This window comes from Oncorhynchus kisutch, linkage group LG14 (genome assembly GCF_002021735.2).
Source record: "Oncorhynchus kisutch isolate 150728-3 linkage group LG14, Okis_V2, whole genome shotgun sequence".
Lineage (NCBI taxonomy): Eukaryota > Metazoa > Chordata > Actinopteri > Salmoniformes > Salmonidae > Oncorhynchus > Oncorhynchus kisutch.
The window spans coordinates 8,755,013-8,773,152 of NC_034187.2; the positions used below are offsets into that span (position 1 = coordinate 8,755,013).

General features: G+C 40.0%; 1 protein-coding gene across 1 annotated transcript in view; it reads left to right on the top strand.

The window, feature by feature from the left end:
- The first annotated feature begins 3,047 nt into the window (after positions 1-3,047).
- LOC109878620 (neurexin-3a-like) overlaps positions 3,048-18,140 on the top strand; it is a 665,512-nt gene continuing 650,419 nt past the window's right edge. The window contains exons 1-3 of the mRNA XM_031787765.1: positions 3,048-3,851; positions 14,299-14,319; positions 15,170-15,199. Of these exons, the coding sequence (XP_031643625.1) occupies positions 3,146-3,851; positions 14,299-14,319; positions 15,170-15,199 (757 nt within the window). The 5' untranslated portion in view covers positions 3,048-3,145. The remainder of the gene's footprint in view (positions 3,852-14,298; positions 14,320-15,169; positions 15,200-18,140) is intronic.

The following is an 18,140-nucleotide window of genomic DNA, read 5'->3' on the forward strand; positions in this document are numbered from 1 at the left end:
CATGAAAGTCTATGGTACGATTTAAAAAATGTCTGTCTAATAATTATAAATATTGTTCAAATATTGCACAATGCAAGGGTGAAAACTTCTTACCCAGAAAGACTCACAGCTGCAATCGCTGCCAAAGTTGATTTGACTCAGGGGTGTGAATGCTTAATGAAATTAGGTATTTTTGTATTTCATTTTACATTTGCAAAATGTATTTTTTTTTTGGGGGGGGGGATTATTTATGTTTTTTTTCTTCCCAATACAGAACATAGACGTACAAACGACAAAATACAGATGCACACAAACAGACCCACCTGCTCACACCTCCAGCACTCCACATGGCCTCCAGCACTCCACATGGCCTCCAGCACTCCACATGGCCTCCAGCACTCCACATGGCCTCCAGCACTCCACATGGCCTCCAGCACTCCACATGGCCTCCAGCACTCCACATGGCCTCCAGAACTCCACATGACCTCCAGCACTCGCCCAAAAACTTTCAACATTTACTGTTGCATTTGACCTTTTACATTGTGTTAACGATGGAGGATTGGTTGATTTCCAGTTCAGTAGACATTTCTTCAAGACGATTAACGAGAAAACCATTGTGCAACCCATCGGAAATCTCCCTGGACTTCCTTATGCCATGTCTTGAAATATGCAGACGGATTTAAAGTACATTCACATTGTAATACTTCTGACAGACAACTTTCTAACTCTGCCCATGACTTTTTACCTCATAACATTCCCAAAAGGATTATTGAGTCATTGTTAGTTTCACACTTAAGACATGACTCTGCCATTGTGCGGTAGAATGTGTGAATTTTGTCTCTTGTCTAATAAATTCCATACATTAGTTTATACTGGATTAAGCTTACATTTGAACTGTTAGTTATGTTTCAACATTCCCTCCATTTTGTGGCAGTTCTTTGTGTCTGGGTTCCAATTGTTCATAGTTTTTTTACAAGAGCTTGTCAGTTGGATAGGCTCTCTGCAAGGTTTTGTATATTTTACCGATTATATGAACATCATTTTCTGATTCAAATTTGCAAACATTTCTACAAACATGTTTTCACTTTTTTCAATATGGCGTATTGTGTGTAGATGGGTGTCATTATGGGGTGTTGTGTGTAGATGGGTGAGAAGACAATTCATTCAGACTGTAACAAAATGTGGATTAAGTCAAGGAGTATGAATACTTTCTGATGGCTCTGTATATTAACTTAAACATGTAAAAACGTCTCTCAGCCTCATTGCTAAATGTGTAGCATAACATGAGATGCACATGTTTCTTTTTGTCCCATTGCTAAATGTGTAGCATAACATGAGATGCACATGTTTCTTTTTGTCCCATTGCTAAATGTGTAGCATAACATGAGATGCACATGTTTCTTTTTGTCCCATTGCTAAATGTGTAGCATAACATGAGATGCACATGTTTCTTTTTGTCCCATTGCTAAATGTGTAGCATAACATGAGATGCACATGTTTCTTTTTGTCCCATTGCTAAATGTGTAGCATAACATGAGATGCACATGTTTCTTTTTGTCCCATTGCTAAATGTGTAGCATAACATGAGATGCACATGTTTCTTTTTGTCCCATTGCTAAATGTGTAGCATAACATGAGATGCACATGTTTCTTTTTGTCCCATTGCTAAATGTGTAGCATAACATGAGATGCACATGTTTCTTTTTGTCCCATTGCTAAATGTGTAGCAGGCCGACCCATTAAAACATGTCCAGCTATACTGCTGGTCTATTAGGGTGTCTCTGGTTTCTGGCCCTGCATATTTAGGTCTCTAGTATTCTAATGTCTCTTCTCCCCCTGTATTGTGCAGTCAGCAGAAAGCCCCGTTCATTTCCCTGGCCATCAGATAAGGGGCGTCTTTCTATCCTGGCCCGATTGATATTCATAAACTGGCAGCAGAATAATGGTGCTAATTTACCTAGCAGATGACCGATAGCGCTGAACAACCTTTACTGGGGGAAGAAACGGCCACTTTTAATGAGGTTTGGTGAACGGCAATAGTATCTCTAACATCAGATACAATGAATTATACACACAGATCTTTCTTTTAGTTATTATGCTTCAATAGTAGGCTACGGGTATTTGTCTGTGTTTGACAATTAGCTCGTCTTAGCAGTGTGGACAAAACGTTTACAAAATGTACATTTACATTTTAGTCATTTAGCAGACGCTATTATACAGAGCGACTTATAGTAGTGAGTACATACATTTTCATTCTTTTTTCATACTGAATTAAGATTAGATTTTTAAAACAATTTTAAACATTTTTAGGGGTCTGGATGGGTCTGAAGTAGTAGCCGGGAAAAAGAAGGCCTGTCTGAAAATATCAGTCTGTGTTTGAAAAGTGTACAGATTATGGGATGGTGTGAAAATCAATACTGTGTGTTTGTGTGTGTGTGTGTTTTCCCTGAGTGTAATTATTGTGCTTCCCTGTGTCTGACAGTGATGGAACTGAGGAGATCCAGAGGCTCCCCTGTGAACTACACATCCCAGCAGGCAACATGAAGAAGGATGTCCTGGTCAACCTGACAAAAAGTAGAGTCAGTCCAATCGGACCTCACGCCATGATTCCCCATAGCAACCTCTTTGGACTGTAACTGATTAAAAACGGTTGAACTTTGACCCAGCGGAAGGAGGAACAGTTTTTTCTCTTCTCTCCTCCCTTCTTCAGGAGGAAAGACAGCTGAAATTATAACTGTTATCCCAACTACTCATTGTGAAAAGACCCCTGTTGTACTAGCAGCAATAAACATCTCTGAGTGTACTTGTGTACGACTGTGGATAGTCCCTCTAGAATTGGATATTAACTCTAAAACTTTTAAACCAAACCCAATTCAATGCTATCCAAGCATTCAGGAATATAAACTCCTCTTTCTCTTCATCGTCCTCCTCCTCCTCCTTCCTCCTCCTCTTCTTCTTCCTCCTCCTTTCTTCTACCTCATCCTCCTCCTCCCCTTCCTCCTCCTCTTCCTCTTCCTCCTCCTTCCTTCCACCTCTTCCTCCTCCTTCCTTCCACCTCATCCACCTCCTCCCCTTCCTCTTCCTCCTCCTTCCTTCCACCTCATCCTCCTCCTCCCCTTCCTCTTCCTCCTACTCTTCTTCCTCAACCTCCTCCTCCTTGTTGACCATGGATGTTCTGGGCTTGGCTGCGAGACTACAGCTGATGCTCTTGGCGCTCCTGGGTGTGTGTCTGAGCCTGGAGTTCACTGGGGCCCCCGGCCAGTGGGCCCGCTACCTCCGCTGGGATGCCAGCACGCGCAGCGACCTCAGCTTTCAGTTCAAGACGGACGTGTCCACGGCGCTGCTACTGTACTTCGACGACGGAGGTTACTGCGACTTCCTGCAGCTGATGGTGTTGGAGGGCAAGTTGCAGCTGCGCTTCAGCATCGACTGCGCCGATATCGCCGTGGTGTCCGACAAGAGAGTTAATGATAGCAGCTGGCACTTTGCCACACTGAGCCGCTACGGCCTGCGGACGGTTTTGGGGCTGGACGGCCAGGTCAAGGCGGACGAGGTGCGGCCCACCGGAGGTAGCCGCCAGCACATGAAGATAATCAGTGACCTGTTCCTGGGCGGCGTTCCGCTGGATATCCGCACCTCGGCACTCACGCTGCCCACAGCGTGCGACGCCCCGCCCTTCAGAGGAACTATCATGGATCTGAAGTATGGGAACACAGAACCGGTTCTCCTCAGCAGCCTCAGGGTGCGTCTGGAGTCGGACCGGCGCTGTACGGAGAACCCGTGTGAGAATGGTGGGAGCTGCTCCGTGGTAGATGGGGAACCCTTGTGTGACTGTTCCAAAACGGAATACAAGGGCTGTTTCTGCAATGAAGGTAAGATCTGATTTCAATGATGCAGACAATTACATTGATGGAAGCAACATTCTTTCCGCAATATTAAGCTGATCCACCCCTTAAAAAAAACATAGAGAAAAAGCCCATCTGATTTCAATTTCCTTTCCTGTTCCTGAGGGTCTACCTATGCTATCGGGCAAAATATAGGCATTCTTATCAGTGCCTGCAGGGCGGCCCCATGAACCTGAACCCCGGTGGCTAGCCATGCTGCTAACCGCGGATAATTTAGCACTCTGCTTTTCCAACCACACAGGGATAATGACACACACTGAGTCAGAGAGATGACTGAGTCAACAACAATGTCAGAACGTTTCAAAGTAAGTCCAAGAAGCCTTTGGAAAATCATAAAAAGGATCTATTGACTAGGACGGATGTGTTCTAAATTGTCAAAGAATAGTGAAGACAACAACATTGATTTGTTAAACACTTTTTTGGTTACTACATGATTCCATGTGTCATTTCATAGTTTTGATGTCTTCACTATTATTTGACAATGTAGAACACAACAAAATAAAGAGAAACCCTTGAATGAGTAGGTCTAAAACTTGTGCCCGTTAGTGTAGTATGTCCGTTAGTGTAGTATGTCCGTTAGTGTAGTATGCCCGTTAGTGTAGTATGTCCGTTAGTGTAGTATGTCCGTTAGTGTAGTATGTCCGTTAGTGTAGTATGTCCGTTAGTGTAGTATGTCCGTTAGTGTAGTATGTCCGTTAGTGTAGTATGTCCGTTAGTGTAGTATGTCCGTTAGTGTAGTATGTCCGTTAGTGTAGTATGCCCGTTAGTGTAGTATGTCCGTTAGTGTAGTATGTCCATAACTGTAAGTTTAGTCTTGAACCTGTCTTTCCTTCATCCGTCCTAGTCAATAGATCATTTTTATGATTTTCCAAAGGCTTCTTGGACTTACTATGAAACGTTCTGACTTTGTTGTTGACTCAGTCATCTCTCTGACTCAGTGTGTGTTATTATCCCTGTGTGGTTACAAAAGTAGAGTGCTAATCTATCCGAGGTTAGCAGCATGGCTAGCCACCGAGGTTCAGGTTCATGGGGCCGCTCTGCAGGCACTGATAAGGATGCCTATAGAGAGAACGGGGGGTTCCTGAGCCCTTTTCTTCCCCCAATCACGCAATGGCAGGTGTTCGAATCACCTCCTTTTGTGTTCCAGAACATTCTGCAACTGCTTTGACTCAATCACAACCCTCCATCTCCTCCATCTCCTCTTCTCTTCCATCTCCTCTTCTCCTCCATCTTCTCTTCTTCTCCTCCCCAGCAGATATTGTTCATGGTCAGACAACAAATAGATTTTTATAAATAGTAATTGGAAGGAGCATAGTAATTGGAAGGAGCATGATTTCTTGGAAGGAGCATAGTAATTGGAAGGAGCATAGTAATTGGAAGGAGCATAGTAATTGGAAGGAGCATAGTAATTGGAAGGAGCATGATTTCTTGGAGGAGCATAGTAATTGGAAGGAGCATGATTTCTTGGAAGGAGCATAGTAATTGGAAGGAGCATAGTAATTGGAAGGAGCATAGTAATTGGAAGGAGCATAGTAATTGGAAGGAGCATGATTTCTTGGAGGAGCATAGTAATTGGAAGGAGCATAGTAATTGGAAGGAGCATAGTAATTGGAAGGAGCATAGTTATTGGAAGGAGCATGATTTCTTGGAGGAGCATAGTAATTGGAAGGAGCATAGTAATTGGAAGGAGCATAGTAATTGGAAGGAGCATGATTTCTTGGAAGGAGCATGATTTCTTGGAAGGAGCATAGTAATTGGAAGGAGCATAGTAATTGGAAGGAGCATAGTAATTGGAAGGAGCATAGGAATTGGAAGGAGCATAGTCATTGGAAGGAGCATGATTTCTTGGAGGAGCATAGTAATTGGAAGGAGCATAGTAATTGGAAGGAGCATAGTAATTGGAAGGAGCATGATTTCTTGGAGGAGCATAGTAATTGGAAGGAGCATTGTAATTGGAAGGAGCATAGTAATTGGAAGGAGCATGATTTCTTGGAAGGAGCATGATTTCTTGGAAGGAGCGTAGTAATTGGAAGGAGCATAGTAATTGGAAGGAGCATAGTAATTGGAAGGAGCATAGTAATTGGAAGGAGCATGATTTCTTGGAAGGAGCATAAGAAAGGCGTTTTCATTTCTAAACGGAGAGTGAATAAATGCATTTATGATTTATTAAGGTCCGCTGAAACAACAGTAATCCATTCATTGGCTTTTCTATTAATTAATTTCAGATCCGGTGAGAAAATCAGAGCTATTAGAGGGTAATGCTATTTCTTATATTCCCTGTTACTTATTGCCCTGTGTCTTTAGTAGGTTAGAGTGGTGGTTCCCAAGCTGCAAGGCAGTGCCCCCCCCCCCCCTAAAAAAAAACTAAAATCAATCCGGCTTTCAACTTACTCTTGAAATTTGTAATAATAGAAAGTACAAGGTGCAATTTCCAATTGGGTCATGCCTCATCAGTTCCTCTTGGCATGTCAGTTATCGCATACCTTAGAGAGATATTTCTAACCCATGTCAGCCCATGCCAGCCCCAACTTTGTTTTTTGTCCTTAGATTTTGTTAGTCACTCAAATATTACATGAATACACATTACCCATTGCAAAATGTATAGCATTGCTAGAAGTGGGGCCTGAGTGAAAACATTTGGGAACCCCTGGGTTAGTGTTTTCTCTCTTTACACAGTGAGTGTCGGCTATAGCCAGTTAACACTTGATCTGATTGAATCTAGGCCTTAAGCTGCTTTGGTTTCCTTCCATGATTGAATTGAGGGAGTATAACAGTGTGTGTGATAACGTGTGTGCGTGTGTGTGTGTGTGTGTGTGTGTGTGTGTGTGTGTGTGTGTGTGTGTGTGTGTGTGTGTGTGTGTGTGTGTGTGTGTGTGTGTGTGTGTGTGTGTGTGTGTGTGTGTGTGTGTGTGTGTGTGTGTGTGTGTGTGTGTGTGTGTTTGTGTGTGTGTGTGTGTGTGTGTTTGTGTGTGTGTGTGTGTGTGTGTTTGTGTGTGTGTATGTGTTTGTGTGTCAAACTCTGGATGACCGGTTCTCTCTCACTGCAGACAAATCCTCAGGAAAGACTGCAAAGAAAAGAACATGGCTGACCTGTATGTAATGGACAAAGTTAAAACCCCTTGTCTGAGTGTTTTACCTAGAGTGGAAAAGCCCATCTATCTATCGATAGCAAGAGATGCTAAACCTCACCTTGCTTCCTCCAGACCTCCACTCCCAGTCCTCCATCACCAGGCCCCCTGCTACATGAAGCGAGGCTTGACAGGGCTGCAGCGGCCCCGGTCGTGTGAGGTTCTGTCTCACCCTGATTTACAACCCGCCAGCAGACGCTCTTCTCCAGCTGATTTAGGACTGCTTTCCCTGTCCGTGCTGTTTGCTGCAGACCACTGATAGGAGGCTTAGTCAGGGGCGGGGCCTGTTTGTGTGTGTGTGTGTGTGTGTGTGTGTGTGTGTGTGTGTGTGTGTGTGTGTGTGTGTGTGTGTGTGTGTGTGTGTGTGTGTGTGTGTGTGTGTGTGTGTGTGTGTGTGGGCTGCAGCTGTGAACAAGCAGCTCAGACAATCATGGGAAAATTAAAAACGTTTTACGTGCCAAGGTACTGCTGCTTTAAATATATAATATAACACTGCTCGTAAACTGATCGTAAATACAGAATCTACACTCAGACAAACGTAAATACAGTCTACATTCACACACACATACCACAGATACTCCTAGGCCCACAGAACGCACCACTCACCCTCTGTCACCAATCTGGGATAGTCCTACATACTGAAACACCTAGACTATTACTGAAGCGTCTAGACTATTACTGAAGCGTCTAGACTATAACTGAAGCACCTAGACTATAACTGAAGCCCCTAGACTATTACCGAAGCTTCTAGACTATTACGGAAGCTTCTAGACCATAACTGAAGTACCTAGACTATTGCTATCTCTTATAGCTCCTGGCCATCCCTTTAAATCAATAATATCTCTTATAGCTCCTGGCCATCACTTTAAGTCCATACTATCTCTTATAGCTCCTGGCCATCCCTTTAAATCAATACTATCTCTTATAGCTCCTGGCCATCCCTTTAAGTCCATACTATCTCTTATAGCTCTCGTCCGTTCCTTTAAATCAAACAATCTCTTATAGCTCTCGTCCATTCCTTTAAATCAATACTATCTCTTATAGCTCCCGGCCATCGCTTTAAATCAAACAATCTCTTATAGCTCTTGGCCATCCCTTTAAGTCAAACAATCTCTTATAGCTCTTGGCCATCCCTTTAAATCAAACAATCTCTCATAGCTCTTGTCCATCCCTTTAAATCAAACAATCTCTTATAGCTCTTGGCCATCCCTATAAGTGTCATACTGTTGGCCTGTAGAGTAAAGTATGGCTCTAACTCTTCCCTTTAACTTTTACTGTATGGACAAAAGCCACTCACGTCAGTCACACTCAGGTATTAACTTTTCCAGTAGAGTGGAGTCTGTTTTTGCAATGTGAATAGTAATACATAAACTAGTTTGCCAAAGCCCTGCTGAGTTTCAGTAGTTTGGCTATTCCGTGGGGCATTTGTTTAACCCTCCTGTTGTGTTCGTTTCATGTTAATTAATTCTGTGTTCCCGATCCAAAATGACCACCCTATTATAGCTGATTATAAATCCATATTAATCCATATATTATCACCTAATGTTGTCTTAGATCTTTTGATCAACTTAAGTTATTGTGAACATTACACGTTTTGAACTTGGAGGGTTAAAAATGAAGGTAGAGGCTAAGGCTGTTGCGGTGACCGTATTACCGCCACACCGGTGGTATTGAGTCACGAAGGCAGTCAAATTCACGGTAATTAGGCTTCTCCATGCTCTGATGCTGCTGATGGTCATTAGTAGCCTACCAAACGTACTAACTGCCTGATACTCAGCACTCCATTATCCCTCTAACCACTCTGACATTAATGCAAATGTAATTAAACATCTAATCAAACACTTCTATATGCTATGCAATTTCACGAGAAAACAGAGTGATGGCCTCTATTAAAAAGAGGAGGATACCATCAGCTTTTCATACTATATTTATTTCTCAACTTTCCTAATATTAAGCACATTTCTTATCTTTACAAAAGCATCTTTCATGCGCTATTTAAGTTCATAGATGACATGTATTTTTTCAAAACAAATTTCCCACATTTATTATTTAGTATATGTAAAGACAAGACTAAATCAAGAATAGTCTGATGGGTGACAGTATTAGCCTATCACTTGTGGTTGATATATTATTACTTGTGAATGATGCCCACTGCCACATTGCTGTGCTTATAATGTAAAGAAATAGCTTAACAATTTATCACATTTGAAACATTCAGTTCTGTTCATTGCTTAAAAAAGTTTTTTTTGATGCTAGTGGTTGTATTAATTTGGGATCTATCGTATCCCACAGCTGTCCCCGACTGTGTTTGGAATATTTATTTCTCGCACAGAATAGAATAGGTCAACTTGTCACGATCGTCGTAGAGAGGAGACCAATGCGCAGCGTGATATGAATACATCTTCTATATTTAATGAAGGACACTAAATCAAACTTACAGAACAACAAACGAACATGATGCTATATATAACCAGTGTAGACACAGACAACTAGACATAGACATAGATAATAACCCACGAATTACCCGAAGAAGATGGCTGCTTAAATATGGTTCCCAATTAGAGACAACGATAAACAGCTGCCTCTAATTAAGAACCAATCTAGTCAACCATAGACATACATAAACACCTAGATAGTAAACGACCGCATAAACCTACAAAACCCATAGACAGTACAAAAACACATACATCACCCATGTCACACCCTGACCTAACCAAAACAATAAATAAAACAAAGATTACTAAGGTCGGGGCGTGACACTTTTGAACAATGGAGTATAGTAAATTGACATAGGCTAGTGCTTTCGCTGTTCATAAGGCCTACTCATCTTGTTGGCTGACGAAAAGTAAATGTGGACAGTTCTTCCAATATCTTCATTATGCACCTCGGAATAGGATAAGGACGCACGCAGTTGCATCCTCAAAGTGTCTGTCTTCACTTGTAGCCTGTGATGGAGAGCCTTGTGAGTGAGAGGTGTTTCCGTGCATGCAGCACTCAGGGAGAAGGGAACAACGGCCGCAAAAGGCATGTTTTTTTTTGGGGGGGGGGGTGCATTACAGCCGGGAAATTCAAGGCATTACCAAGTTCTTGTCAAATTGTGAATCAGAGACTGATGAAGTGTGTACAGCATGCGCAAAAAAACAACTAAGCAGAGCTCATGCCTTTCAAGCAACTTTCTTCAAATTATCATTAGAGTCGCATCAGGGGAGAACAAGTATTTGATACACTGCCGATTTTGCAGGTTTTCCTACTTACAAAGCATGTAGAGGTCTGTAATTTTGTATCATAGGTACACTTTAACTGTGAGAGACAGAATCTAAAACAAAAATCCAGAAAATCACATTGTATGATTTTTAAGTAATTAATTTGCATTTTATTGCATGACATAACTATTTGAAACATCAGAAAAGCAGAACTTAATATTTGGTACAGAAATTGGGCTGATCCCTCACCTTCCTCATGATCATTGATTCCCCACGAGATGAGATCTTGCATGGAGCCCCAGACCAAGGATGATTGACCGTCATCTTGAACTTCCATTTTCTAATAATTGCGCCAACAGTTGTTGCCTTCTCACCAAGCTGCTTGCCTATTGTCCTGTAGCCCATCCGAGCCTTGTGCAGGTCTACCATTTTCACCCTGATGTCCTTACACAGCTCTCTGGTCTTGGCCATTGTGGAGAGGTTGGAGTCTGTTTGATTGAGTGTGTGGACAGGTGTCTTTTATACAGGTAAAGAGTTCAAACAGGTGCCGTTAATACAGGTAATGAGTGGAGAACAGGGGGGCTTCTTAAAGAAAAACTAACATGTCTGTGAGAGCTGGAATTCTTACTGGTTGGTAGGTGATCAAATACTTATGTCATGCAATAAAATGCTAATTAATTACTTAAAAATCATACAATGTGATTTTCTGGATTTTTGTTTTAGATTCCGTCTCTCACAGTTGAAGTGTACCTATGATAAAAATTACAGACCTCTACATGCTTTGTAAGTAGGAAAACCTGCAAAATCAGCAGTGTATCAAATAATGGTTCTCCCCACTGTATAGCCCAACGTTCGTAGAACAACTAAAATTATATGAATAACTCTAAATGAAGCATACAAGAGTACCTATTGCTTTGTTAACTGCTCAACACAGAATAGCTGCATGTGCGCACAACCCTCAAATCCTATGGAGAAAATATCCTTTATTTTTTATTCAGCTCTTTTTTTGTTCAGCTTTGTTCAATTGTTCAAAAATAATGGCACGGAATTCTGCTAAGTGAACTAGTGTAGCCCACAGCCATATGTCAGCCACATCAGGACCTAACATAAGAACAACTCAGAGTACGCTATTCTGTTCTTCTGAAATACACTACATTTTCACATTATCATGTTTCTTTAGATCTGTCTAAAATAATTAATGGATTTATTGTGAAGGTGTAGGCTATATTAAATGGGTTTGTTAGACTTTTTAAAATGTAGATGTTGCAGACTGCGTCAGTGTGGAATGTGTGGACGCCAAGAGATGCTAAATGTGTTTATGTTAATTAAGAGTCAATTACTGTGAGACCGACAGTAATTTGACAGTCACCGGCTGACGAAATGTCATGACCGCCACAGCCCTAGTAGAGACTAATGTTCATGTATCCGCTATGTAATAGTTCAATGAAGAATGAAGAGAAAACATTCAGCGCAAACCTATTCACTAGACGTGTGTGTGTGTGTGTGTGTGTGTGTGTGTGTGTGTGTGTGTGTGTGTCCACTGGTGGGAAAAACCAAACAATACTATAGTAATAGTCTGTCATTTTAAGAGTAGGTCAGATTAAAAACAAATGAAGAGGGACACACACACACACACACACGTCACATTCTCACACCATCCACACACCCTTCTTCTTTCTAATCTGGCTAATTCCTCAGTGTCTAGGGACTGAGCCATTTGAATGCCACGGTCAGGAGGTTACGTTGTGGGCTTCAACACTCTATTGACACCAGACAATACTAGAGGACCCCATCTGAAGAGGAGATGTAGAGGAGATTACATTGAACACTCACGAACACATGTACGGACGCATGCACTCAGTCACACACACACACACATGCACAAACGCACGCAGGCACACGTGTGCTATTTGAACAGCTTGTCCTATGTTCAGGCAGATGGAATTTGCTCGGTGACTAAATTAATACCTAATACGTAAGTAATATCTGTCTGGTAAAAATAATTTGAGTTGAATCTCTACATCTCTAATACATATCTAATATCTGGATCGTGAAATGATTTAAATTAATCTCTAACACATCTCTGAAGCCTTTAATGGAGTCAATTAGACTGGTGATAATTCCTTTCTTAATCACTGCCTGTGGTCGGGGCTAATCAGCAGACTTACACTGAGACAGATTGGTGGGAAAGAACCAAAGCTACCATTTCATCTTAATAGTTATCACATTATTATATTGTCAAGGTTTCAATTATAAAACAATGGAAAAAGACGCTGCATCGAAAATGGCTAAATAATTTGAGCTGGCCCTGCATTTGTATTTTTTCCCCCTAAAACAAATGTCTTGTCAAGCTGACAAGGTACATACCTGTCGTTCTGGACATGTACTTGCTGAAATAAAGGTACAAATATTATAATTTTTAAAAATCTCTAACCCAATTCCCAAGCTCTCAGCCTGTGTGAGAGTTCTCTCAGCTTTTTAAAAACCAATAAGACAAGATGGGACATGAAGTCTCCTGATCACATGACCTGAAAAGCTCCTGGCATTAGATACAAGTCAAAGGTTTATCATGACATGTACAGAAGTGTTTTAATGTTGCACCTTCCTAAGTATGAGGTCTTCTAATGAATAGGAAAGTGGTCTGTTTGGTAGAGTTTGTGTCTGCAGAGAGAGACAACCAAAGGTATGGGACAGAGAGGATTAATAGCACTCATCTCTCCTCTCTCACTCCTACTCACACGCCTTCATCATAAATTCACCACCTGCTAACAGGGATCTGGTGCTTCTGCTAGCTTAGATTTATGTCCCAGCTGTGTGTGTGTGTTTGTTTACCTGTAAGTGTTACTGAAGCAGAAATAAGCTTCCTCAATGTTTTTCTGGATGTATTTGGGGGTCAAAGGGCTGTTCTGGTGATCTGATCCCCTTTCACAGGATGGGACAGATGAGATGATGACAGTGATGTTCTCTCTCGCTACAATATATTCCCTCCAATGTAATATGTTCTACTGTGACATACACTCACTATATCCATGAACAGGACAGTGTCAGGTGTCTCAAGTGTGTTAGGTGTCAGGTGTGTTAGGTGTCAGGTGTGTCAGGTGTCAGGTGTGTCAGGTGTCAGGTGTGTTAGGTGTCAGGTGTCAGGTGTGTCAGGTGTCAGGTATCAGGTGTGTCAGGTGTCAGGTGTGTTAGATGTCAGGTGTGTCAGGTGTGTTAGGTGTCAGGTGTGTCAGGTGTCAGGTATCAGTTGTGTCAGGTGTGTTAGGTGTCAGGTGTGTCAGGTGTGTTAGGTGTGTTAGGTGTCAGGTGTGTCAGGTGTGTTAGGTGTGTTAGGTGTCAGGTGTGTCAGGTGTGTTAGGTGTCAGGTGTGTCAGGTGTGTTAGGTGTCAGGTGTGTTAGGTGTTAGGTGTGTCAGGTGTCAGGTGTGTCAGGTGTGTTAGGTGTCAGGTGGGTCAGGTGTGTTAGGTGTCAGGTGGGTCAGGTGGGTCAGGTGTCAGGTGGGTTAGGTGTCAGGTGGGTCAGGTGTGTTAGGTGTGTTAGGTGTCAGGTGTGTCAGGTATGTTAGGTGTGTTAGGTGTCAGGTGTGTCAGGTGTGTTATGTGTGTTAGGTGTCAGGTGTGTCAGGTGTGTTAGGTGTCAGGTGTGTCTGGTGTGTTAGGTGTCAGGTGTGTTAGGTGTCAGGTGTGTCAGGTGTCAGGTGTGTCAGGTGTGTTAGGTGTCAGGTGGGTCAGGTGTGTTAGGTGTCAGGTGGGTCAGGTGTGTTAGGTGTCAGGTGGGTCAGGTGTGTCAGGTGTCAGGTGTGTCAGGTATGTCAGGTGTCAGGTGGGCCAGGTGTGTTAGGTGTGTCAGGTGTCAGGTGGGTCAGGTGTGTTAGGTGTCAGGTGGGTCAGGTGTGTTAGGTGTCAGGTGGGTCAGGTGGGTCAGGTGTGTTAGGTGTGTTAGGTGTCAGGTGGGTCAGGTGTGTTAGGTGTCAGGTGTCAGGTGTGTTACGTTTACGTGATAGACTTCCTGCCAATGAAATAAGAGGGATTCTAATGATGCAACTCTTTCTTTTCTTCTTTGTTCTTTTTCTTCTTCTTCCAGAGGTTAACGGCAATATTCCAGGTAACTCTTCAGAGGCAAACCATCTCCTCTTAGAAATATAAAAATCATTGACCACTTGTTATATACAGATGTTGGATCTTAATTTGAGCCAGTTTGCAACAGCAGGAAAATTATCCCAAAGAAACAGGAAATGTGAATTCTTATGTGGATTATAATTAATGTACATTTTTGTAGGGGTTGATAAATCAAGTCTAAAATATCTAAGTGGAACTTACAAACTTCAGAACCCTTTTTAAATCTCTAATACACTAGAATTTTTTTAAATTTCCTGTTGTCAATCAAATGAAGATCCTACATACATCTGTACATGGTACTAATAAAAACATAGCATTTTTTAGGATGGAAAATATATTTTTTGTGTGTTTTTGGCAGTCATGTTGTTAAAACCTAAATACTCCTACAAAGATGTGTCTGTCCTACTACATATCTACTTCTTAAGTTCAACTATTTCAGAAGGCTACATAAGCTGTGGGAAGCTTGTTTATCTGTCAGGGCTCCCGAGTGGTGTAGAAGTCCAAGGCACTGAATCTCACTACAGACCCTGGTTCGATTCCAGGTTGTATCACAACCGGCCGTGTTTGGGAGTCCCGTAGGGCGGCGCACAATTGGCCCAGCGTCGTCCGGGTTAGGGTTTGGCTGGAGTAGACCGTCATTGTAAATAAGAATGTGTTCTTATTATTAACTGACTTGCCTAGTTAAATAAATGTTAAACATGTTATACTTTCTCTCACGGGAAAATATGGGCCATCACAATACTGGACCTATATAGTATTTGAAAAATAGGTTCTGAAGTGCTCTCTCTCTTTCTCCTTTTTTCTCCATCTTTCTCTCGTTCGTTCGTTCCCTAAAGGATTTTCACATATGATGATGGCAGAGCAAGGTAGGCCTCTCTCTTCTTTTCTCAGCATCATTTGTTTCAGCGTGTTTGTGTGTTTTTTTGTGTTGTTTCGAAAATGTTTTCTTCAGATGACAAATGCAAATTTTCCTCTATATGTGATATTAATAACATTGTCACAGTGTTACATCATGTTACAGTATTACATCAATATTACATCATGTTACAGTATTACATCAATATTACATCATGTTACAGTATTACATCATGTTACAGTATTACATCAATATTACATCATGTTACAGTATTACATCAATATTACATCATGTTACAGTATTACATCATGTTACAGTATTACATCAATATTACATCATGTTACAGTATTACATCAATATTACATCATGTTACAGTATTACATCATGTTACAGTATTACATCAATATTACATCATGTTACAGTATTACATCAATATTACATCATGTTACAGTATTACATCAATATTACATCATGTTACAGTATTACATCAATATTACATCATGTTACAGTATTACATCAATATTACATCATGTTACAGTATTACATCAATGTTACATCATGTTACAGTATTACATCAATGTTACATCAATGTTACAGTATTACATCATGTTACAGTATTACATCATGTTACAGTATTACATCAATATTACATCATGTTACAGTATTACATCAATATTACATCATGTTACAGTATTACATCATGTTACAGTATTACATCAATATTACATCATGTTACAGTATTACATCAATATTACATCATGTTACAGTATTACATCAATGTTACATCAATGTTACAGTATTACATCATGTTACAGTATTACATCAATGTTACATCATGTTACAGTATTACATCATGTTACAGTATTACATCAATGTTACATCATGTTACAGTATTACATCATGTTACAGTATTACATCAATGTTACATCATGTTACAATATTACATCAATGTTACATCATGTTACAGTATTACATCAATATTACATCATGTTACAGTATTACATCAATATTACATCATGTTACAGTATTACATCAATATTACGTCATGTTACAGTATTACATCATGTTACAGTATTACATCATGTTACAGTATTACATCATGTTACAGTGTTACATCATGTTACAGTATTACATCATGTTACAGTATTACATCATGTTACAGTGTTACATCATGTTACAGTATTACATCATGTTACAGTGTTACATCATGTTACAGTGTTACATCATGTTACAGTATTACATCATGTTACAGTATTACATCAATATTACATCATGTTACAGTATTACATCATGTTACAGTATTACATCAATGTTACATCATGTTACAGTATTACATCATGTTACAGTATTACATCAATGTTACATCATGTTACAGTATTACATCATGTTACATCATGTTACAGTATTACATCATGTTACAGTATTACATCAATGTTACAGTATTACATCAATGTTACAGTATTACATCAATGTTACATCATGTTACAGTATTACATCATGTTACAGTATTACATCATGTTACAATATTACATCATGTTACATCATGTTACAGTATTACATCATGTTACAGTATTACATCAGGGTAGCGGCAGGGTAGCCTAGTGGTTAGAGCGTTGGACTAGTAACCGGAAGGTTGTGAGTTCAAACCCCCGAGCTGACAAGGTACAAATCTGTCGTTCTGCCCCTGAACAGGCAGTTAACCCACTGTTCCTAGGCCGTCATTGAAAATAAGAATGTGTTCTTAACTGACTTGCCTGGTTAAATAAAGGTAAAAAAAATAAATAAAATAAAAATATTACATCATGTATTACAGTATTACATCAATATTACATCATGTTACAGTATTACATCAATATTACATCATGTTACAGTATTACATCATGTTACAGTATTACATCAGTATTACATCATGTTACAGTATTACATCAATATTACATCATGTTACAGTATTACATCAATATTACATCAATATTACATCATGTTACAGTATTACATCATGTTACAGTATTACATCAATATTACATCATGTTACAGTATTACATCAATATTACATCAATATTACATCATGTTACAGTATTACATCAATATTACATCAATATTACATCATGTTACAGTATTACATCAATATTACATCATGTTACAGTATTACATCAATATTACATCAATATTACATCATGTTACAGTATTACATCAATATTACATCATGTTACAGTATTACATCAATATTACATCATGTTACAGTATTACATCAATATTACATCATGTTACAGTATTACATCAATATTACGTCATGTTACAGTATTACATCATGTTACAGTATTACATCATGTTACAGTATTACATCATGTTACAGTGTTACATCATGTTACAGTATTACATCATGTTACAGTATTACATCATGTTACAGTGTTACATCATGTTACAGTATTACATCATGTTACAGTGTTACATCATGTTACAGTGTTACATCATGTTACAGTATTACATCATGTTACAGTATTACATCAATATTACATCATGTTACAGTATTACATCATGTTACAGTATTACATCAATGTTACATCATGTTACAGTATTACATCATGTTACAGTATTACATCAATGTTACATCATGTTACAGTATTACATCATGTTACATCATGTTACAGTATTACATCATGTTACAGTATTACATCAATGTTACAGTATTACATCAATGTTACAGTATTACATCAATGTTACATCATGTTACAGTATTACATCATGTTACAGTATTACATCATGTTACAATATTACATCATGTTACATCATGTTACAGTATTACATCATGTTACAGTATTACATCAGGGTAGCGGCAGGGTAGCCTAGTGGTTAGAGCGTTGGACTAGTAACCGGAAGGTTGTGAGTTCAAACCCCCGAGCTGACAAGGTACAAATCTGTCGTTCTGCCCCTGAACAGGCAGTTAACCCACT